Genomic DNA, 23,383 nt, shown 5'->3' with positions numbered 1-23,383 from the left:
TGTCCTTAACACTTACAGTATACCTTATTTCAGACTAGTCATATTTCAAGGCTTGGTGGCTGCATGTGGTTAGTGGTCATCATATTGGATGCACAGCTTTATACTTTATAAAGAAACTTCATGTACATTGTGAATTGGCCCTTGAGACGGTAGATATGACCATCGCCATACTACAGATAGACAGAGATGCCTCGACACTTGAAAAGGTCCCAGAGATGGACCTGAGTCTGAAGTCTAGGTGTCCTGTCTCTAACTTTGGAGTTCTCTTCCTTTCTGACTCATTAGACACTGGGCTAATTAAGATCAATGACGTCGAACAGATGATTCCCTGTGGCCCTGTGTTTCTACAGGCTATCATGGAAGCAATTTGTGCTTCTGGCTCTACTGGCTCCATTTCCTGGCCACCCAGAGAGACCCAGAGTATTTCAAAGAACTGTAGGGAAAGCCTGGAGCCCATCTATCCCCACTTAGCAAGCAGAGGCAGGCCTAGTCATCTTTAACTCGTCCATTTCCCTCCTGCTCCATGAACATCTTGTCAACTCCTTCCTCAAAACACATCGTGCAGTTTCAGAGACCTATCAACCAAATATAATGTGTGGGCCTCATTTGGATTCTGGTTCAAACACAGAAATTGCAAAAAATATATTTATGAGAAAATCATTAAGTCTGAATTCTGAGTTAACTGATATTAAGCATATTACTTTTGATTGATGAGTGATGATGATATTGCAACTATGCTTTTATTTATTTATTTTTAGATGTTTATTTGTTTATTTTAGAGACAGGGAGAGGGAAAGAGAATCTCGAGCAGATTCCCTGTTGAACATGGAGCCAGGGTGGGGCTCGATCTCACAACCCTGAGACTGCGACCCTGAGAGCAGGACCCTGAAACCAAGAGCTGGATGTTTAACTGACTGAGCCACTCAGATGATTTGTAACTATGCCTTTAAAGTGTTCCTATCTCTTAGAAGTTCTGAAGTATTTTATGTTGAAATGATATGTCTGAGGATGCCTGGGTGGCTCAGCAGTTGACCGTCTGCCTTTGGCACAGGGCGTGATCCCGGAGTTCTAGGATCAAGTTCTGCATCGGGCTCCCTGCATGGAGTCTGCTTCTACCTCTGCCTATGTCACTGTCTCTCTGTGTTTCTCATAAATAAATAAATAAATAAATAAATAAATAAATAAATCTTTTAAAAAATGAAAAATAAATTACATGTTTGTTATTTGCTTCCAGTTGGCGGAGTAGCTTAATGTAAAAGCCGAGCGATGAGGACACAGCAGGAGCATTATGCCATCTCTCCTCCTGGCATATGTTTAAAATGTTCCATAATAACAAGTTTACATTTTTTACATTTTCAATCTATGCACTTCTTTCCATTTTCCTTGCTAGCACCCTAGTGCAAACTGCTACCATCTCTCCCCCAGACTGGTACAGTAGCCTCTGCTGCCCCAGCCTTCCCTCATCCTTCACACCCCTGTCCCCCAAACTCTGCAAGAGTGTTCTTCTTAAAAATGCAAGTTAGAGGGCTGCCTGGGTGGCTAAGTTGGTTGAGCACCCAACTCTTGGTTTTGGCTCAGGTCATGATCTTGGAGGTGTGAGATTGGGCCCCACATTGGGCTCTACACTCAGTGGAGGTCTGCTTGGGATTCTCTCTCTCCCTCGCCCTCTGCTCCTCCCCCACTCTCTGTCACTCTCTCTCTAAAATAAGTAAATAAATCTCTAACAAAAACACATGTTAGAGCTTTCCAATGGGTTCTCATTCCATTTAACACAGATGCCACATTCGATCTACAAAGGGCTTCATGATTTGGTGGCTCTTGCCTATCTCCCTGGTTCTTGCCCTTGCTCCCTCTACTCCATCCACTCACTTTCTCACTGTTGCTCAAAAGCAGTGAGCTCTTTCCAACCCCAGGGTCTGGGAACTTGTGGTTCCTTTTGCATAAAACTCTCTTCCTGATCTTCACGTGACTTCCTTCCTTATAATGTGCACTTCCTCGGAGAGGCTCTGTGTGACCGCTCTGCCCAAAGTAGCCCACCGTACTCTTGATCCACACTCCATCACTTTACCCTTTCTTTAATCTTCTATGTACTACTTATTATGATACAAACTTCTCAATTCATCTGTTTCCTTGTTTATTGTGTCTCCTCCCTCGCTCCCCCATTAGAATGTATTCTCCTCAGGACAAGAACTTTTTTTTTTAATACAATGAGCTTTTTTTTTTTAAAGATTTTATTTATTTATTCATGAGAAACACACAGAGAGAGAGAGGGACAGAGACACAGGCAGAGGGAGAAGCAGGCTCCATGCAGGGAGCCCGACGCGGGACTCGATCCCGGGTCTCCAGGATCAGGCCGTGGGCTGAAGGTGGCGCTAAACTGCTGAGCCACCCGGGCTTCCCAAGACAAGAACTTTTACTTCCTTGACCGTTATTTAGTGTTGTCCAGCAGAATGCCTGGCACCTAATCACCCTCAAAAGGTTTAAGTTGGGCAGCCCTGGTGGCTCAGCAGTTTAGCGCCGCCTTCAGCCCAGGGGCTGATCCTGGATACCCAGGATCCAGGCCCACATCAGGCTCCCTGCATAGAGCCTGCTTCTCTCTCTGCTTGTGTCTCTGCCTCTCCCTCTCTCAGGAATAAATAAAATACTTAAAAAAAAAGGTTTAAGTGAAAGACACTAAGATACAAGGGCATATAGGAGAGTGAAGATAGCATTACTAAGATTAATGAACAATGAATATGCGCCAGGCACATACTAAGTCCTTTCCATGCATATTATCTCATGTAGTCCTCATAACCATGCCATTATCATCCTACCCTCATTTTTGGGGGGGCGGGGAGGGAAATTGGAACTCAGGAAAGTTAAGAAACTTGTCCAAGGTCATATAGTTAGAAATCAGTGAAATCAGAAGTCAAGCCTAGGTCTGTTTTAATTCCAGAGCTTGAGCTAAAAACCGCTAAGATATATAGCCTCATAGAGTACCCTGGTAATGTCCTCATGGGTTCAAGAAACAATAACATTTCCTGGAATGCCTTCTAGTAATGAAGATGATAGAATGCTCTACAATAACCATAGGAAGAGGTCTTCTTGGTAGCCTTCTATTGCTATAGCTTTTGTCCAATCAGGTCCTTGAATACATTTTGACCAAATGGGGAGACTTACCGGGAGACCTGGAGGGCCACTTATTCCTGGGAAACCCGGAAGCCCTGGTTCACCCTGGAAGACCAATCAAAGATTAGTGAGTAGCAGCAGGAAACAGTGAACATAAAGGATATGGCTCCCTTGAGCTGCTTGGGCTGGGCAGCAGGCAACCAGGGGGGTATCAGGTGGTATAAACTCCCCAGGATCCCCAGGTGCTAATACCTGCACCAGGATATCAGTTTAGGGAGCCCTTGTGGTATGGGAAGGGCCAAGGGTCTATGGCAAGGAACAAAAACTGTCTAAAACAGAATCTCAAATGTTGAAGCTAATTGGGAGACACAAAAGATGATCATTTGCTGTCTTTCTAGGGGAAGGAGCCATTCAGTGTGATTTCCTGTTGAAAATTACGGGCTGCAAAGAAATCAACAGTTTGGGGAAAGGAGTAACAATTACAGTTTGGATGGGGATCCATAACACTGTAATCTGTCCTTCCTCAATATGCTAATTTAACTATCTGTGCCATAGAAGGCCTCCCTAAGGTTTGAGAATGATCAGGGAGGCAGGCAATCTTTCATATGTTCCCAAGCTGTTCCAAACTAATGATTGCTTTCTGTAAACCAAAAGAGGGCCTTGGAGCTGTTGCTTTCACAAAGACAAAATTCAAGAAATGGGAGTAAACACCTCTCCCTGCCCAGATCCCTTGGCCATAGGCACAGAATCACAAAACTGAAGGGAACCCTAGGAAAAGAAGGGAATGCAGGTTACTAAAAGATATCTACTCACCTTAACAGCATACAGTTTGAAAATTACCATGTATACATTCACTCACATCGAAATAGAAATCATGACGTATTGCAGTTGAACAGGTCTACAGCTCCAGCTGCAGTAGTTCATATCAGGTGAATTAGAGCATCTACTGTCACTTGGTGACAGTGTACCTTATTTGTAGGGTCACGTTTTGAGGGCAAATAACTTCTTTATAAAGATAACTTGAAAGTAACTATTTATTTCCTATGTGTTTTGTCACAGTGTTTTGGGGACGATGTAAGTATTGAGAGGGGTGGGAGTCAGGAGGGAAAAACCCCAACTACTTAATGTTTGTTTTAAGTTACTTGGTATTTTGATAATTGAATCTGAAAAAAAAAAACCCAAAGCACAGAAAATGGGACTTAAACAAATACTCAGAAGTCACACACCCAAACACAGACTTTTTAGAAAGCTTTTCATAAGGGACAAAACAAAGGTGGCTTTACCTTTACTTCAAACCAAAAAAAGCAGATGTGGTTTATGTATACAATGGAATATTACTCAGCCATTAGAAACGACAAATACCCACCATTTGCTTCAACGTGGATGGAACTGGAGGGTATTATGCTGAGTGAAATAAGTCAGTCGGAGAAGGACAAACATTATATGGTCTCATTCATTTGGGGAATATAAATAATAGTGAAAGGGAATAGAAGGGAAGGGAGAAGAAATGGGTGGGAAATATCAGAAAGGGAGACAGAACATGAAGACTCCTAACTCTGGGAAACAAACTAGGGGTGGTGGAAGGGGAGGAGGGCGGGGGAGTGGGGGTGAATGGGTGACGGGCACTGAGGGGGGCACTTGACGGGATGAGCACTGGGTGTTATTCTGTATGTTGGCAAATTGAACACCAATAAAAAATAAATTTATTATTATAAAAAAAATTCTTGAAAACAAAACAAAACAAAACAAAAGCATGACCCAGAACCATTGATCCTTCCAGTATAGTCTGGTTGTTAGAGTTGAACTTTGGTCTTAATAGGAAAAGGGTTGTTAGCATTTCACTACCTTGGATCCTTTCTTCCCTTTGGGAAATCCCATAAATTCCAGTTCCCCAGTGGATGGTGGGGGTCCTGCAGGGCCTGGGAGGCCAACATCCCCCTGTAAGATCAAAGGGAATGTTAAGCAAAACAGAAACCACACTGGCCACTTCTCCAGAGGCTGAGCTTGTCCTCTGGATGTAATTCACAAATAAACTGCCCATCACTTTGGCCTCCTTACCCTCGCCATTGCCTCAGTGAGGAAGCAAAACTATCAGTACCAAGGAGTGGGAAGAATTATAAGTCTGGCCAAATGCATTCTGTACTAGCACTGCAGAGGGAAGAAGCAAGATGGATGAAAAGGTTTGTGGTTGCCAGTGTCATGCATCAAAGGGTGTTGAGAAGACATCAAAAAAAAAAGGCTTTTGAGCAAGGAAAATGGCCACTTCTTGGCAATAGCGATCAGACTAATAATTGGTCCAGTCTTTGGCAAGAGTACAAGCAGCAACAGTGAAATCTGCGTGTGAACACTGGAGGTTGGATTTGCTCCTTGGAGGCAGTGTGATCTACAAGAGGCAGCTGTGAAGGGTGGAGAGGGCAAGCTTCCAGGCTCCCTCGAGGCTCCCAAATCACCCATATGGTTTGTGCAGATGGAAACGGAAACAAGGGGAAGAAAGTGGAAGAGAATGGTGAGAGATTGAGGAGGAGAGAGACAGGGGATAGAGAGAGAGACAGGAGGAGAAGGAAGAGGAGGAAGAGGAAGGGTGGAAGGAAGAGGAGAAGCAAAGAAGAGGAAAGAGAAGGTAGTACAATATGCAGAACACCAGGAAAATACCCAGGTGGAAGGAGGAGGGAATCGATTTCAAGAGAGTATGTTTGTAAGACATGCACACCTCACAGGTAGGAAGCAGGTATTTGGAAGGAAAAAGACCCCAGGAGCCTATGTGTGGCAGCCCTCTCAGGACCCCCACCAGAGGACCCATGTGGAGGAGGAACTGTTCATCTCCTGAGGCAAAGATCCAGCTCCCCTTAAAATGAGCAGGCACGTGTGCAGCCAGAGATGTTGCTCGGAGCATATGGAATGCAGATTGTATTTTCCAAAATCTATTTACCTTGACTCCTTTCTCTCCTTGGAAACCTAACCCCATATTCCCCTGGGGTACAGGGTTACAGGGAGGAAAAACAAAATCAATTACTAAACAAGCGCCAGGAACTTCAATTGGCATGCAGTCTTTTACCAGAAAGTGTGTTTCACCACACCAGATTATCTTTGGGGAAACTAGGAGACTGAGTGGTAGGAGGCCCAAATGCCCCAAGACAAAGTATACTTACATCAGGACCAGGGAAGCCAGGAGGGCCTGGAGGACCCTGTATTAAAAATGAAAAGAATGCCCGCTTGTTAGTTTCAAACAGAACATGGGCAGTGTTGAGAGTCACCAGAGATGAGTCCCCACCCTCTCAGTATATCTTGGCTTTAGTATAGCATATTCAAGCTCCCTCTCCTGTGATACCCCTTTAAAAACACATTTCCTTTGAAATCTCGCAAATTGACCTGATAACCATATTCATGCTAAGGTGGTACAGACCTCATGAATCATCCTGCCCAAGAGGCTATAAAGTTAAGAAATAATGGCTTTTGGTAAAGCTAAGCCAAAGTCATCAGTGGGTGAGATTTCATGCACTGGAGAGTAAACAGTCTGGGAATGGAACCACATGGATAACTGGCTATGCTGTTTCTATGCTAGTGAGGGCAAATAGGTTTGGTATCCGCAAGACAGGTAGGTAGGCAGCACTGTCCAAGGTGCGGTGTGGGCAAGGATTTTGAAGCTTCTCCTGTGTTCAAGGTGGGTGTGGTGGTGATGGTATGATTAATTAGCAGGGTCTGTCATGGACAAGAGGAGTGGAAGGTGGCAATAGGTGCGCCAGGCATCTGCCATTCCTGGGCTGTACTTTAGGTTGAGCTAGAGCTGGAGGCTTTGGAAATGCAGAGTGGATGGTCAGAAAAACTCCGATAAAGACAACAAACAGCTCCTTATAAGAGCATGCTTCACTTTAATCCTCTAAGAATGGAAGTTGCCTTTTTCCACTAGGAGAGCCTACATAGGCTTATATCTAATCCCTGGCCTGGTGGGGAAAGCATTCATGTGAATACTGTGATCACATGGTAGATTTAGGTTGGTCTTACTTGCAATCCTGGTGGTCCCATAGGTCCTACGGCTCCTGGGGACCCAGGTGCTCCTGGAGGGCCCTAGAGAGGCAAGGTTTTACTAATATCAGAAAAGAAGAGTTTATCAAGAAAATCGGAAATGTATGTTCATAAGAATGCATGAGAATGTTCATAGCAACTTTATTCATGGTAGTAAAAAACTGGAAACATCCCAGGGGCCTGCTGCCACAAGGACTGACAAATAACTGTGATACATCTACACAGTAGAATAAATACTCAGCAATAAAAAGTCACAACCTACTGATACACGTGACAATGTGGATGAATCTCAGAAGCATTGTGCTAAGTGAAAAAAAGCCAGACCCCCCAAAGCTACATATTATATTATTTCCTTTATACAAAGTTCCAGAATGGGACAAACTGAACTAATGGTGGAGAGAAATCAGAACAGTGGTTTTCTTTGGGTGGAGGCAAGGATTGGCTGGGAAGGGGCAGAAGGGAACTTTCTGGGGTGATGACAATGTTCTATACCTTAAGATGGGTTTGGGTTATATAGGAGTATGTATTTGTCAAAACTCGACAAATGTACCATTTAAAATTTGTTTATTTCATTGTATGTAACTTTTACATAAAAAGAAGAGCTGCAAATACATATTAAAGTCTAGCTAATGGTAGTCATGCTGTAGAATTTAGAGGTAAGAGTACTATTGCCTATAATTTACTTCAAAAATCATCAATGGTAAGATGGATAGAGATGGATAGATGGCTAGAAGTGGGATAAAGCAAGTACAGTAAAATATTTTTTAAAAGATTTTATTTATTCATTCATGAGGGACACACACACACACAGAGGCAGAGACACAGGCAGAGGGAGAAGCAGGCTCCATGCAGGGAGCCCAACGTGGGACTCAATCCTGGGTCTCCAGGATCACGCCCAGGGCTGAAGGTGGCGCTAAACCGCTGAGTCACCAGGGCTACCCAAGTATAGTAAAATATTAATGGTATGGGTGTTCATGGCAAAATTCATTCCCCTTTGCTCTATATTTGGATATTTTTATATTAAAGTGATGTAAAAAACAAAAAGAAAGCAAGACATTTGTATTAACATCAAATAAAGTAGGCTTTGGGACAAAGAATATTACCAGAGATAAAGAGGGGGAATTTTGTTGCGATAAATCAAGTCAGTTCATCAAGAACACACGACAGTCTTAGATACATATGAATCTAAGAGCATGGCTTCAAAATACATGAAGCAAAATCTGACAGAAGCGCAAGGAGAAATAAATCTGCAAATACAGTTGGAGAATTTTAACATCCCTCCCTCAGTAATTAATAGAACAACTAAATTTTAAAAAAATCAGTAAGGACATAGAAGATCTAAACAACACTGTCAACTACCTTGACCCAATGGACATTTTTTAGATCACTATGCCCCAAAACACATTCACCAAGACAGTGTCATATGCTGAGCCATGAAACAAACCTCAACAGATTTAAAAGGATTGAAACCATACAGAGTGTTCATTCTAACTGCACGGAGATCCAACTAGAAATCAACTCTGTAAAGATAGCTGGGAGGCTGCCAAATATTGGGAAATCAAATGACACATTTCCATGGGTCAAAGAGAAAACCAGAAGAGAAACAAGAAACTATCTGAAACTGGATTGATAAGAACAATAGTACAAGCAAGACAATAAAATCTGAAGAGAAAGACGTTATGGGGAAATATATGGCCTGATGAAAACTGGGGGGGGTGGGCGATGGTAGTGAGGTGTTACGTAAGGAATAGAGAGGCTAAGTGAAGTCCAGTGAAAGCAGGGGTTCACAAGGTCCCCAGGAAACAGAACATTGCTTCGACAAAATAACCTGGGGTCACAAATCTGATCTGTGATCACAAATCTCTTTGTGATCTAAATGATCCTCCCTTTACCTAAATGATTTATCATGCCTGTGAACACTATAGACCAACACTGTACCTTTGTAAGCTGAGAAATGAATTCCTAGAAGCTATGCAGTGCCAACAGCATGGATGTGATTTTACATATGTAGTTAACAAGCAATCTCAGCTGGTGCTGTCCAGTGCTGGGGACCCATATGCCCTTGGTCCTCACCCTCCTCTGATTGTGCTTGTGTGCTTGTGTGCATCCTGTCTCTTGCCTCCCCTCTTCTGACATTGCTCTCTCTGTTTAGAATGCTTCCACTGCTGGCCAGCCCAAACATCACCCACACTTCTCAGAGGCTACCTTTCTCCATCTTAGATACAAAGTCTCCCATGAGATATATCTTTAGGTGGACGGTATCTCTTCCTCCAAGCTGGTGTGGGATTCTCATGCCATGGTCCTACTAGTTTTTCACATCTTGGTGTGTGTGTGTGTGTGTGTGTGTGTGTGTGTGTGTGTGTAGTCTTTCCGGGGGGGGGGAATTCAGAGACCATGTCTGCACTCTCCGGGATCGCTCAGAGTACTTTATATCCAGTAGGAGCACAATATCGGAATGAAAGAAGAAAGGAAGGAACCCTAACTTAGGAAAGAAGGAAGAAAGAAGGAGCTTCTCTGAAGCCCCTTCAAAGGAAAGCGATGTGGCAACACAAAGAAATAGAAAGCCCTTAAGAATACAATTCACGGCCTCTCATGGACTCCCTATTATTAAGAGTCCCCAAAAAGGAATTTCTAGATAGGATGGCTTTCACAGAAGAGCGTCCTGCCTTTTCTGTTTTACCCACAGTATTCTGAACACACAGAGAACAGTTAGCAGATGCTTGCTGGATGAAAGGCAAAATTCTTTTCTAATGCATTGCTGGGAGTATGCAGGTCCTCAGGCTAAAGGTTTGAAAGGCTGCCTCCTATGTCACTTGAGGGGGACAGTGGACTCTCTCAGAACTTTCTCACCTGGAAAAATGTCAACAGTGTGACCCATTCTACCTCAACTGTCTGGATTTTCCTTGAGAATGCTTACAAAGGCCTTCAAGCTGCCATAAAGAAAAATGCAAAGGGACCCGCAGTGATGGTCTACAGAACATTGAGACCTCCACACATAAGTAACAACTTACAATTATTCCATCCAGTCCAGGAAGCCCAGGCTCCCCCTGAGAAACAGACAAAGGCGGGACACTGAAGAGATTAATTAAGCCTGTGGTATTATTTCATAGATAACGGACCTACGCTTCATGGGCAGAAAAATGCATTGCTGATGCTTGGGCCTCCTCTGTCAAGGTCTTGTGTTTTACATAATGCATGAATTGGGCATATTCAACCACTTACTTTTTTCCCCCTTAGAAAAATCCGGACTCCAGAAGACACATATTATAGCCTTGGTTGAACAGGATTTCATATTTTACTTGGAGTAATTAATTTTCACCTTTGCTAGGAACTTATCAATTAGAAACTGCTTCTGTGGGCTGGTGATTCTCCTGCTCTTTTTGGAAGAAAGCAAAGCTACCTTCCCGTGTGCCTTCATCCCCAGAGAATCTGTGCCCATATGTATACAATGCAAATCAGACATTTCAAGGGAGAATCAACAGAGCATATAGTCTCTGATTACATTTTAATTACTTTGCAGCATCTTAAGCCACTGTTGTGAATCTGTAATGTAACCATCTTGTGGAAATTGCTGTGTTCCACTGGGTCCAGGGTCTCTGTGATTTTTGGCAAAGCCACTCAATCAGCATTTGTTATGACAATGGCTATATTTTGACACCTGCTAGTCTTACCCCCATTGGCTTATGGTCAAAAACCAGCTCTCTGCAGCATGGAAGGAGCACTGCCCAGGTTTTAGCTCTTCAGTAAACTGGCTATGTGAGCCTCAGCAAGTTGCATAGACTCAGTGTACCTCAGTTTTTCTATCTGTAAAATGAGCAACATGAAGCTGACAATCATGAGGTCCTTTCCAAATCTACCATTCTATCTTCTGCCGTGGAATCTAAGCCAAGAGCTCAAACCCTGTACCTTCTCCGGTTCTCAGCCACCCGCCCTCATCACTGCCTTCCAAATTGATTCCCAGGGTTCCTGGTTCTGAGCGAACATGGGTGCATCTTTCCTTCAGATGTTGGGCACACAGATTCCCATCTGCTCCAGGGAAATGATGAGCTCACTTCCCACTCTGCAAGGGAATGGGGTCAATCATGTGGCACCAGAGTTTACTGAGGCACCCACAGGATACCAGGTAGCATATACCAAGAGTACAGTCACAAGAATATAGAAGGTTCTTATCAATTCTAGGAAGAGATGAAAGTTTCCAGCCAGCTGTAGAGTTGATGGGCAATTTTTGCAGACATCCAGGGGTCCTGCTAGGGTAATGGGCTGGTGTGCAGGTACAGAAAAGGGCAGGGCCAGGATCCTGGACTGGTGGCCATGTCCAGATGGGCAGAGTCATTACATGGCTTCATACCAAGGTATGCAGACATCAAGGACTACAGAATAGACCAAAGGTATCTGCCTCCAGGAAATGTCTTGGCTTGTCAAAGGAAATTATACCCATGCAAACTGTTTGTTTGCTAATCTGTCTCCTATTTTTGGTCTAGATCCTACAAAACAAATCTCTTTGACAGTATGGTTGCAAACATTTCTGTCAGTGTTGCCACTACAAAAAGCTCTGGATCCCTTTTAAATCTAGCTTGGTCTGCTTCTTAAATAGAGACACAGATGCTAGTTCTGGAAATGTTTTTATTGGAGCCCAATCCCGGGGAACTCAACTTACAGCCAGTCTACTTAGCTGTCTGCCTTAGAGGCTCTTACCTTCATTCCTTTGAAAGTACCTTGGGCAAGGACAGGTTCACCTTTAGAGCCTTTCTGACCAGGAAGCCCCTGAATAAAAGAAGAAATGTTTGTGAAGACATGCACACACACACACACACACACACACACACACACACACACACAGAGTTTTGTTAACAGTATGATCTGATCACATAAAGGAAACAACTGCGAGAGTCTGGAATTATGTGGTTTATTCTATGGCAGGATTGGCTGTGCTAAGGGGCAAAGTATATCCCCCAAACAGGTGCTGTGTCTCAAAGCCTGCTGCCCCAGCCCCCAAGTCAGAAGTCTGTAAAGGGATTAGAAAGTAGAAGACTTGGACTCTATTCAGAATACTGATCTGAACAACTGCATTTAACACATGTCATTCATAAGCCTATATATTGCTCACCTGCTCCACCCCTCACAGGTATGCTGCTGACATCTTATGCCTAGGCTCTGCCTAAGACAGAGGTTAGAGAACTTTATTGTAAAGAGCCAGATAGTAAATTGGACTTTGTGGGCCATATCTGGGCTCTGTCTTATGTCCTTCTTCTCTTCCTCCACACAAACTTTTAAAAATATAAAACCAAGCCACACGTCAAGAGTTACACGGGCCAGTTTGCGGCCCTCCGGTTTTAGAGATATCTACAAAACCATCTCCATCCTCGGTTTCTGCCACAAAACCTACCTCAGCTTCAATGCCTGTCTAAGAGGCTAACGTGGAGAACATGTTAAAAGTACACCAAACCTGACTATCAACCAGACTGTTAAATAACTCTGTAGCAGATGCTGACTAATGTCTGCTAAATGTGATCCTCCTGGGGAAAATCAGTGTCCCTATGCCTAAGGGGAAGTCAGGATTAGTACTGGAGGTAGGACTAAGCTTTGGGGACTGAAGAACAAGGTGGTTCCAGAAGCTCCTTCTTTCCTGTTAGGAAAGGCCATTCTCATGGCCACTCCTTTCATCAAAGAAGCTTGACAGAATATCCACTTGAGATTCAGCAAGGTTAGTAAGGGTTCAGCTTAGTAAAATAAATGCCCAAGTTCCTATTTAGGCTTAAGGGGAGGTGTAGGGACAGGACTAGGTTTTACCCTTGTCTCCTTGGCTGTCAGGGGATGTTTATTATCTCAAGATTTCTTTTCTCCCTCTTGGGGGCAGCATTTCCTTACTTTGCTGGATTTCCATTCTCTTAACACAGATGTGATTTGCTCTCCTCTTCTGTTGCCATGGCACCATTTGGAGGCCTTTGTGACTCAAACAGCTCTTACTATGTTGGTAAGACGTTTCTTCCACCCCCACCCCCACCGCATATTGGTTTGGTCTTTAGATGTCAAGGTCCTTTATGCCCATCTGAGAATCTGAGGCTTGTGCTTTGTCTGTCTCACTTTCCTACACATATACCCATACCCACAACTCAGTCACCGAAGGCAGTGGTGCTGCTCTCCCAATAAAATGTTAATTAAATAACACTTCAATGAATATTGGGTGCATATATCTTTTTGAATTATTGTTTTTGTTTTCTTGGTATAAATACCCAGATATGGAAATAACCTAAGTGTTCATCAATGGATGAATGGATGAAGAAGATGTCACACACACACACACACACACACACACACACACACACACACTGGAATACTACTCAGCTGTAAAAAAGAATTAAATCTTGCCATTTGCAACAATGTAGATGGAACTTAAGGGCATTATGCTAAATGAAGTAAGTCAGACAGACAGAGACAAATACTATATGATGTCACTTATGTGTGGAATCAAAAGCAAAACCAAAACAAATGAAAAAATCAGACAAAAGAAATCTCAGATACAGAGAACAGATTAGTGGTTGCCAGAGGGGAGACTGGTAAGGGGATGGGTGAAATGGCCAAAGGGGATAGACAGGTACAAACTTCCAGTTACAAAATAAGGAAGTCATGGGGATATCATGTACAGTGTGGTGACTACAGTAAATAATATACTTTTAAAATATTTTATTTTTAAGTAGTCCCTACACCTTAACGTGGGGCTCGAAATTACAATCCTGAGATCAAGAGTTGTGCACTCCACTGATTGAGCTAGCCAGGTGCCCCTAGAGTAAATAATATTTTATTGTGTACCAGAGAGTTATGAAGGAGGAGACCTTGAAGGTTCTCATCATAAGAAAAAAGATTTGTCACTCTGTATGGTGACAGGTGGTAACTAGACTTAGTGTGGTGATCATCTTGCAATGTATACAAACATCAGATCATTATGTTGTACACCTGAAACTAATATAAGGTTAGATGTAATATTTTAATAATAACAAAAAAAGAACATGGTACAGCACTGGAATCAGACGTATTGAAAAAAGCCAATTAATTAATGTAGCTATGGAATCTAATAGTATGATTTCTAGCTAAATATATCACCTCAGTACCCTTAGTAACTTAGATTATTTCAAGTAAGGTTGGTAATGGGCTTGAAGGTATTATTTTTCTCTTTCCAGTCTCTTGTAAAAGAAGCCTTGCAAAAGCATGGTATCTATTACATATCCTTTAGATCAAAATATTTGAGCCCTACCTGGATGAATAGAATTAATGTGGTGACACCAGGATCTAATAAATGTTTTATCAATCCCAGAACCAAGGGTTATGGGGTGAGGTGGGGGGGAGGGTGGCAAACTATGTCAATGTAGAGTAAGGATTCTCAATTATTTCTCACTATGGATGCTTTAGGACAGATGATTCCTTGATGTTGGGGGGAAGGTGTACTGTGCTAGTAGCATACCCCAAGGTGTGGCAGCCAAAAATGTCACTAGTAACTGCCAAATGTCCTTTGGGGTGGGGAATCAATCTTGGTTAGGAATCACTGGTTTAGACCAAGCTTGCCAAGTCCTTTGGGTCACTATCAGTCCTATGATCCCATGTGATCCTTCCAAGTACTGCATCTTCCAAAGTCATCTGATGTGGGAACACATCAAATAGCCCAAGTGTGTACTTTGCTCTGAACTTTACTAGTCCTTTAACAATTTTGCCAACTTTGAAAGCACCATTTGGAAAAAAAAATGACCCTCTAAGTAGCGGAGCATGTGTACACTTCCTGCAACTGGTATTCTTCTTTAGACTTTTTAATGTTGTTATGCCGTCAGCATAGGCTCCTGCATTGGACAAGGGGCTACAGTGGTTGCCCTACACTGATGCTGAATGAGATGTCCATAAAAGCAGGAAAAGAGCACACTGGGAGGCAAAGAAAGCCATTTGGAAAAATGTACAAAGATCTGGCAACGTACAGGTGGTCCGAGAAGCCCAGGATAGCCATTAGGGCCTGGATATCCAACAGCTCCTTGAGTTCCATTACAACCATCCAGGCCAGGTGGGCCTCTGGGCCCTGGCTGTCCAGGGTGGCCCTGTTCAGAGAGAAAAGAAAAGATCAAGTCAGCCACAGAACTCATAACTATTCTAACAAGCTCCACAATAAGAGAAACCAAGTATGCTGCCCAACTTTGGTTCCTTGTCCATTCCCTTAGCCATATGAGGACTATGCTTTTGTAAGCTTTCCTTCATAGTCAGGTGTATGGAGTTGATGACAGCTTAGTGTTACCCTTCCCCACAAAGGATCAATGCTTTGATAGGACCTGTGCTAAAACCAGAGGGATCAAGCCTGATGAGATGGGAGACACAGAGTGGGGAAATTCATCTTCCCTGGGTACAAAGATGTACTAAGATAGGGCTTTGCTTGCTGATAGCTGAAGTGTTACCACCAGGGAATCACATCAGGCCTTGGGATGGTAGAATAGACTGGAGCCTAGGCAGCCTGGCGTGGCTTTTGGTATTAGAAAAGCCTGGGGCCTTTTTATGGCTCTGCCCAGGAAATGCTGCTGGCTTTTGGTCCACAGAACAGAATCAGTTTCCACAGCACCACCTCTCTTAAAAGCTGCTTGGCCAAAAATAAGCAAGTCTTGGAAAAATCATACTTCCAGTCTTATTGAGTCACTATCATGTCTGACTATGGCTCCAGTTAGGGAACTATACTTTTTCCTCTTCTCCATACTTGCTACTGAGGCACTTGTTTTTCCAGGGAATTAGCAATCATTCACATAATTGATCAGAATTCAATACTTTTCCAGAGTTGAGTGCCCATGGTGCATAGAGTCCACCTTTTTGTAGGGAATAGATCTTTCTAAATCTATCAAAAGTGGGTTATGTGGTGGGTGGGGATTAAAGAGATGACCTGAAAGACCAGCAGTCTGGACGGGTCAATTAAAGGTAGACTCCTACCCTCCCATTTACACTTTTCAAAGCCAATCATGGATATTTAATAATTTGAGGAAAACAAGCCATGCATTCAAAACTCAACTTTTCAAATTATTAGGGGAAATAAGCTTTGGTTAGATTCTTATTGAGGAAATGCTCCATAGGATTTTGATTCCTTTTTTTAAAAAAAAAGATTTTATTTATTTATTCATGAGAGACACAGAGAGAGGCAGAGACATAGGCAGAGGGAGAAGCAGGCTCCCTGTGGGGAGCCTGATGCGGGGCTCCATCCCAGGACCCCAGGACCCCAGGATCATGACCTGAGCCAAAGGCAGACGCTCAACCACTGAACCAACCAGGTGCCCTTTGATTCATTTTCATTGTCACTATAGTGGTAGGAGATAGTCTATTGATGCAAGAGTATGAATTTAGACTGCTGGACTCATGGAATACTAAGAATGGAAGAATGGTCAATAAACTTATTTTCACAATACACTTGCTGCAATCTGTGCCTGCCCAGACTCAGGTGATGAATTTTAGCTGCATGGGGGAAACCAAGACAGCTTACTAAGCCATTAACATGTTATTCCTTTTTTTTTTTTTAAAGATTTTACTTGTTCAAAGAGGGAGAGAGTGAGGCAGAGACATAGGCAGAGGGAGAAGAAGGCTCCATGCAGGAAATCCAATGTGGGACTCAATCCTGGGATTCCAGGATCATGCCCTGAGCCAAAGACAGATGCTCAACCACTGAGCCCCCCAGGTGTCCCAACATGTTATTCCCAAATGAGATGGCCATTCTTGTTTGCCCTAAAGATCTACGATCTACCTTCCCCAGATCCTGTTGCCTTGGGTGGCTGACTTTTATGAACAGTGCCGCCGAGGCTCCCTTTCCCTCTGTCTCCCAGTTGTATTTGGTCACTGGGAGACATAGGCAGAAGATGAAAGAATGGGGGGAGGAGAAAGAGCGCAGACTGTTTATTTCCCACATGCCCTCCCTCCTTGGCCATATTGCTGACAATGGCCACATTGGTCTACAAGTCTTAGCTCTCCTTGAGCAGCAACTACTCCAGGTCTAACAGGGGTCCAGTGTTACCATTCTTTCTTTCCTCTTTGGGCCTAGGGGAGGGCAAAGCTTTGTGTCAGCTGCTTTGCAATCCATTTTAGTTCCCCTGAATCATGCCTACATCCTTGACATATACCATTCATGCCATCCTGTTCAGTTAACCCTTTCAGGTAGAGTGTCTATTCCTGGGATCCTGATCGCCACTTTAAAATATCCCAGCCATCATTCGCTTCAACATGGATAGAACTGGAGGGTATTATGCTGAGTGAAGTAAGTCAAACGGAGAAGGACAAACATTATATGGTTTCATTAATTCGGGGAATATAAAAAATAGTGAAAGGGATTAAAGGGGAAAGGAGAGAAAATGAGTGGGAAATATCAGAGAGGGTGACAGAACATGAGAGACTCTTAACTCTGGGAAATGAACAAGGAGTAGTGGAAGGGGAAGTGGGTGGGGGGATGGGGTGACTGGGTGACGGGCACTGAGGGGGGCACTTGATGGGATGAGCACTGGGTGTTATGCTATATGTTGGCAAATAGAACTCCAATAAAAAATATACAAAAAAAAAAGATTCAACTTGGAAAAAAATAAAATAAATAAAATAAAATAAAATATCCCAGCCAAATGTGCTAGGGGTTATCTTGTTCAACTGGGTAACAGAGATGAGTTAAGGCAAGACAACAGGCTGACTCAGTACTAGGGACCTCCTTACTCCTGAGGCCTTGGTTCTGTTTGAAACCCAAACCTCTGCCTGGCTTCTTACCCTCTTGGTACCCACATTTTTTTATTTTTATAAATTTATTTTTTATAAAAGCACATTCATTTGGAGGAATCTGGACACCCTAGTTCGTTTCCCAGAGTTAGGAGTCTTTCATGTTCTGTCTCCCTTTCTGATATTTCCCACTCATTTTTTCTCCTTTCCCCTTTATTCCCTTTCACTATTTTTTATATTCCCCAAATGAATGAGACCATATAATGTTTATCCTCTGATTGACTTATTTCACTCAGCATAATACCCTCCAGTTCCATCCACGTCGAAGCAAATGGGTACCCACATTTTTTTACTTGGATCCCAATCCTGTAGTTTTCTTGCCTGAATTCCTTTTTTTAAATAAATAAAATAAAATAAATAAAATCTTTAAAAACAAGTTTATGATTAAAATTAAACAAGGTTAAGCTTTCTATGTAGGAGCTCAATAAACAGGCAGTCTTCTTCTCCCAGGCAAGTCAGCAAGGATAAGCAACTGGCAATTGGGCTGAACTCTAATATTCTATCTATTTATCTATCTATCTATCTATCTATCTATCTATCTATTTATTTTTTAAAAGTTTTTATTTATTCATGAGAGACAGAGAGAGGCAGAGACATAGGCAGAGAGAGAAGCAGGCTCCCTGCAGTGAGCCTGATGTAGGACTCCATCCCAGGACACTGGGATCACGATCTGAGCCAAAGGCATATGCTCAGCCACTGAGCCATCCAGGTGTCCCTCTATCTCCTTTTAATTCTCAGTAGTACCACAGTATTTCTGGCACCTTGCCCCTTCTGGTTTTAGCTAGTGATTTTACCTATGTGTGTGCTAGCTTTCAAAGAGAACATAACTCTTTGAGGGAGGAAACCAGGATTCTGTACAACTGCAAGGCACCGAACATACAGAAAAAGAAGATGCGCTGTAATCTGTAAAAACAGTGTTTCTCAGAAACCAGATTTCAAAGGAAGAATTTCCATTTGGCGAGTGGTATGTATGTGTTCACTTTGAAAGATATATAAATCTGGTGTGTTCATTTACAAGTCGCTAGGAAGGGAAATTTTTGAGATGAACTCCATGAGAAAAGCTAAACATACGTTGCAAAGGACAACTTGCAAACTTCTGCTCCCAACTTGGGTGAACTGGAAATATTTGATAAACATACATTTCTTGTGGGTGCCAACAGCCCCAAGCTGTGATTTCATTAAAAACCGCTGTGATTTCATTAAAAACCGCAATCCTGCCACCCCGAATCTACATTATTCTCATGTTGAATATCTTGAATGCTTGTCTGTCCATTCTCCCAACTGGTTGCTATGCCCCTTGGTGCACAGAAACTACCCACATGACAGCAAAAATGGAGTTTGGGGACAAAAATCAGTGATGCCTATGTTGGCGATCAGCCGATATTAAGTAGGGCATCAGATTTGTGCAGCCATCCAGTTTAGTAAAGATGGGCTGAGGAAGCTGTTGGTTTTAGCTGTCAGATGTTGAGCAAAATAATGAGTCTGGCTGGGCCAAAGGTCTCTATGTTTTCCCGTGTCTGAAAGAGTCCTGCCAGTCTGACGACTGTTGCTTTTGAGGGCACTAAGGGTTGGAGTCAATCCCTCAAATATTTCTAGTGTTCCTAGTATATGGCGAATTCAGCCCTGGCGTTTCTGAGGCCTCTGAGTGGAGCAGAAGATGTATTCTGTGATTTCAAGAAAGCTAGATAAGACCATCACTACAAGACCACTAATAAATACCATGGGCCATATGTAATAAGGAGCTAGAGTGCATGGAATGGACACCAAGGACTCTTAGGAGATTAGGGATGGAAGGGAGATGTAAGCAGTAAACAGTAGGTGCCCAATAAATATATCTTGAACAACAGGAAGAGAGGGAAGGAATAAGGGAGAAAAATTTCATGGAGTAAGAGAGGCTTGGAGCCTGGAGCTGAAGCAATCAATAGAAGAAAACAGATACAACCTTTGGTCAAGAGAGGGGCCAACAGGGTGGGGACTTCCATTGGGAGCAGCACATTCATTTGGAGGAATCTGGACACCTGTGCCTCATCCTCCCAAGCAATGAAGCCAAGGAGAGAAATGATCAATTCCTACAAGCCCTAGGGCTCTCCTGGCCACAAGCTGGAGGCAGAAGCATCCACCTGGATGCTGGGGCATGTTCCAGTTCAGGATGGGAATCAGCCTCTGTATCATGGGATGTGCTTCCTCCTTCCAGCCCCCATTAAAAAGAGACTACAGGAGGAAGGGCATATTACTGCTGCAAGCTCCAAATCCCCCACTCAGCTCCACAGGAGGAATGGAAGAGGTGCTCTCCGGCTTTCTAGTTTTCCTACCTGCTGGCTCCCGGAAGACATACAATCTGAGTGGAGACTCAAGATGGAGTGCAGATAGGAACAGAGTAAGGGGAAAATGCCAGAGAATGTCATAAAAGGACCCCCAGCCCCATCCATTCATTTCCCTGCTGGCCCATTTTGGGACATTTTGCAGACTCTGCACTTGAATAAAATGCAGAATTCTGATGGCCCATTTGTCGATACATATAACAGATACAAGGAAATGAGACTTCTGTCCTCCAACTCTAAAAATGTATATTAGATCTGGAAAGAAAATGGGTCAGATGATAATTTTTTGAGGGTAGATCCATGTGCTTTTCCTCTATCCCTGGAGTAGAGCGACAGTACCTAGCAGGGGCATGAGAAACACCTACAGATCAGCAAAGAGATTGAAGCCCCCTTCCTTGATTCTGGATGATAATTCGGTATCACGTAAGAAGTTGTTAAGTCGAGGGTTCGCCAAACTGTGCTTAGATATGGTTCAGAAGAAGCCCTTAGAGGTTGTTGGAAGGATAAAAGCAGTCTCTAAGACTTCCCTCAGACAAAGAAACTCTACTCTCTCCTGATCCGTATGCTGAGCTTCCGCACATTGTGTCTTCTCTTAAACAAGACTAAAAACCACTGCTACAAATGAACACAGCCCAGGCTAAAGATTAAATATATAGACACGTGCCAAAAGGCAGAGCTCAACACTGGTAGCAGCAAGTTGCAAATACTGTATTTTAAAGGCTGGCATTTAAAATGTTAATCACGGACTCTCCAGTGGCCAGATGAGTGGGGATACAGGGTAAAACTGGAGAAACCCAGGGGTCAGCCTAGATGAAATGGGAAAAGGAGATGTCTGTAAGCTCCAATTCCTCACTTATCTCCAGCAAAACCAGGTCCTCAGGATAAAGGGAAGGGGCTGTCTCCGCATGATCTTTGGAATAGTCAGTCGCTCTGTAAAAACTAAAGGGACATTCACTGTGAAATGAGATAAGGCTGAAGAGAACAAATTATGGGAATGAAATGTATCAAGATACCACTAAGTATTTTTCTAATTTCATGTATCCTCTTAATATTCTTTTTTTCCCTTAATTTTCTTAATATGAGTATGCATGCACTGTGATATGTATCTCCACACATCATCCCCAATGAAAGCTCCTTTCAGCCCACAAGACTGTACTTATTGTGCCTAAGATGTTGATGGTCAAGCCTGCACATGGCCCAGCCAGCTAATTTAGTGCCACCTGTAACTAAATTCCTGGGAAAGTATGTGTGGCCACTTCTCTTCACACCTCATCATGTGCATCTCAACATTTGACCCGGAAACACACTGGCATGAAACAAGATGTGGTGAAGGCCAAGATGCTTATGCTGTAAAAAACACAACCTAGAAGAAGTATTGAAAAATACTCACCGGAATCCCATTGATGCCGAGAAAGCCAGGCACTCCCATGGGGCCCTAGAAAAAAGAAGTAAGAAGAGGAACATAAGAGACAATTGAATTGATCTCCTCTAGATTCAGTGGGTTCATTCATATGATCCATGACCTAAGTTGCTAAGTGTTGTGTACCTCCCTTGCCACATTGTGTCACCCTGCTTCCTACTCCAGGTCCAGATGACTGACTTACCTCTAACCAAGGTCTTAAATGTGTCTGTGTTCTGAAATCAGTTTTAATCTTAAGCAATGTAGTGCAAGACCTAAAACAATGGCTTGATATTACACACTACTTTGACATCTGGGGAAACTGGGAGGGCCTCTAAAGGCCTAGCCACAAGTTCCCCTGTCCACTCTGCCCCCATAAATAAGGTCTCCTAGGCAAGTGGCCATCCTTATCAAACAGCAGGTGCAGTTCCTGCTTATCCCTGAATTGTGGTTTCCAGTTCCCTGATGGCCCACTGAATTATTCAAACAAGCCAACCACATCCTCCCTCAGGAACCAACAGGCACCTTGCCTTTTTGATACTACAAAGTCTGCCTCCCACAGCCCCTTCTGGTTTATTCTGTTCCAGAGTGCAACCCCTCATGTGGCCCTGCATGATGTGTGGTATCCTTCTCCCCTGGGGTGTGAGTATATGTGACTAATAAACCTGCTGTTAATCTCTTCCATCCAGTATCAGGTGTCATGTCTTCTGCCATCCCCAGAACCTTAGGGTGGGAATCCCTCCCTTAACAATAGATGAATAGGAGGTGATTAAAATCTGCAGGGAACCTAAACTAAGCTGCTAAACCCAGCCAGCTACCATGACATGATCAATCTCCTTTTTTGCATCTCTTTCCCTATCTTTGTGGCCCAGATTGCTCCCAAGCATTCTGAAACCTTGCTTCCCAGTCTCCTTCCTTGGATTCCTGATTTCACTTGCCCATCTGATTGACCTTCTGACCCATGTCCACCTCAAACCCACCTGAAATCCCACCCCAGCAAGCCCACTTATCTAGCAAATAGCCAACGCCTGCACTTGATGGCTGGCTGGCCATGGAGTCTCTCTAGAAATGAGTCAATCCATTAGCCCCATATCACCAAGCCTGTCTCATATTAAGGTTTGTAGGCTGGTACCAAGGTACTCAGGATTAGTATTATTTCCATTAGTTCCATAATAGAACTGGGATTTAGAACCTTTCACCTTCATACCTGTGGTCCATTACCCAAAGAAAAATCAAGCTCTGGTGTTTTTGTTTTTGTTTTTGTTTTGTTTACCTTATCTCCTTTTGGTCCATATGGTCCCAGGGGGCCTGGGGAGCCCCTTTCTCCTTTCAACCCTGCTAAACCACTAGGGCCGGCAAATCCTTGAGGACCCGTTGGACCTTGAATTCCGATTGGCCCTGGTTGCCCCTAAGATGGAGAGAAGGGGTGCAATTAGCCAAAAGGGGGATTAACAGTCAACACTTCCTATTTTCCCATGCACAGAGAACACTGTCATCACGTCACTAAATAATTTTAGCTTAGAGACTTGTAAAGCATGCCAAAGTTCCAGGCACAGATCAGAAAAGGCTATTTTCGGGGCTGCTAAGCTTATTTGGATAGAACATATTTTATAAGCACATTTAATAAGATTCACGTGCACCAAGATCCTTCAACTTTGTACTTCTTAGGAGATTAGTTATTCAGGCAGGATAATATTGTCCTCTTCCTAGTTAATGCCAGGCCATCCATCAGATTGTCAAAATAGTGTAGGAACAGAACAGAACACGATGC

At 43.2% G+C, this 23,383-nt stretch overlaps 1 protein-coding gene across 6 annotated transcripts in view; it reads right to left on the bottom strand.

Moving 5' to 3' along the window:
- COL4A6 (collagen type IV alpha 6 chain) overlaps nt 1-23,383 on the bottom strand; it is a 288,595-nt gene that overhangs the window by 44,734 nt on the left and 220,478 nt on the right. For 3 of the 6 annotated variants that reach the window (XM_072816549.1, XM_072816546.1, XM_072816551.1), the window contains 10 exons: nt 22,886-23,020; nt 21,604-21,648; nt 15,093-15,209; nt 11,827-11,895; nt 10,143-10,178; nt 7,111-7,173; nt 6,258-6,293; nt 6,038-6,079; nt 4,954-5,046; nt 3,160-3,213 (listed from right to left, as the gene is read on the bottom strand). In XM_072816549.1, coding sequence (XP_072672650.1) covers nt 3,160-3,213; nt 4,954-5,046; nt 6,038-6,079; nt 6,258-6,293; nt 7,111-7,173; nt 10,143-10,178; nt 11,827-11,895; nt 15,093-15,209; nt 21,604-21,648; nt 22,886-23,020 — 690 coding nt within the window. The remainder of the gene's footprint in view (nt 1-3,159; nt 3,214-4,953; nt 5,047-6,037; nt 6,080-6,257; nt 6,294-7,110; nt 7,174-10,142; nt 10,179-11,826; nt 11,896-15,092; nt 15,210-21,603; nt 21,649-22,885; nt 23,021-23,383) is intronic. The other 3 variants (XM_072816548.1, XM_072816547.1, XM_072816550.1) reach the window with 3 other exon arrangements.

Source organism: Canis lupus, chromosome X (assembly GCF_048164855.1).
Source record: "Canis lupus baileyi chromosome X, mCanLup2.hap1, whole genome shotgun sequence".
NCBI classification, from domain to species: Eukaryota; Metazoa; Chordata; class Mammalia; order Carnivora; family Canidae; genus Canis; species Canis lupus.
The sequence above is the reverse complement of the archived record's forward strand: the minus strand, read 5'-3'. Positions and strand labels throughout refer to the sequence as shown.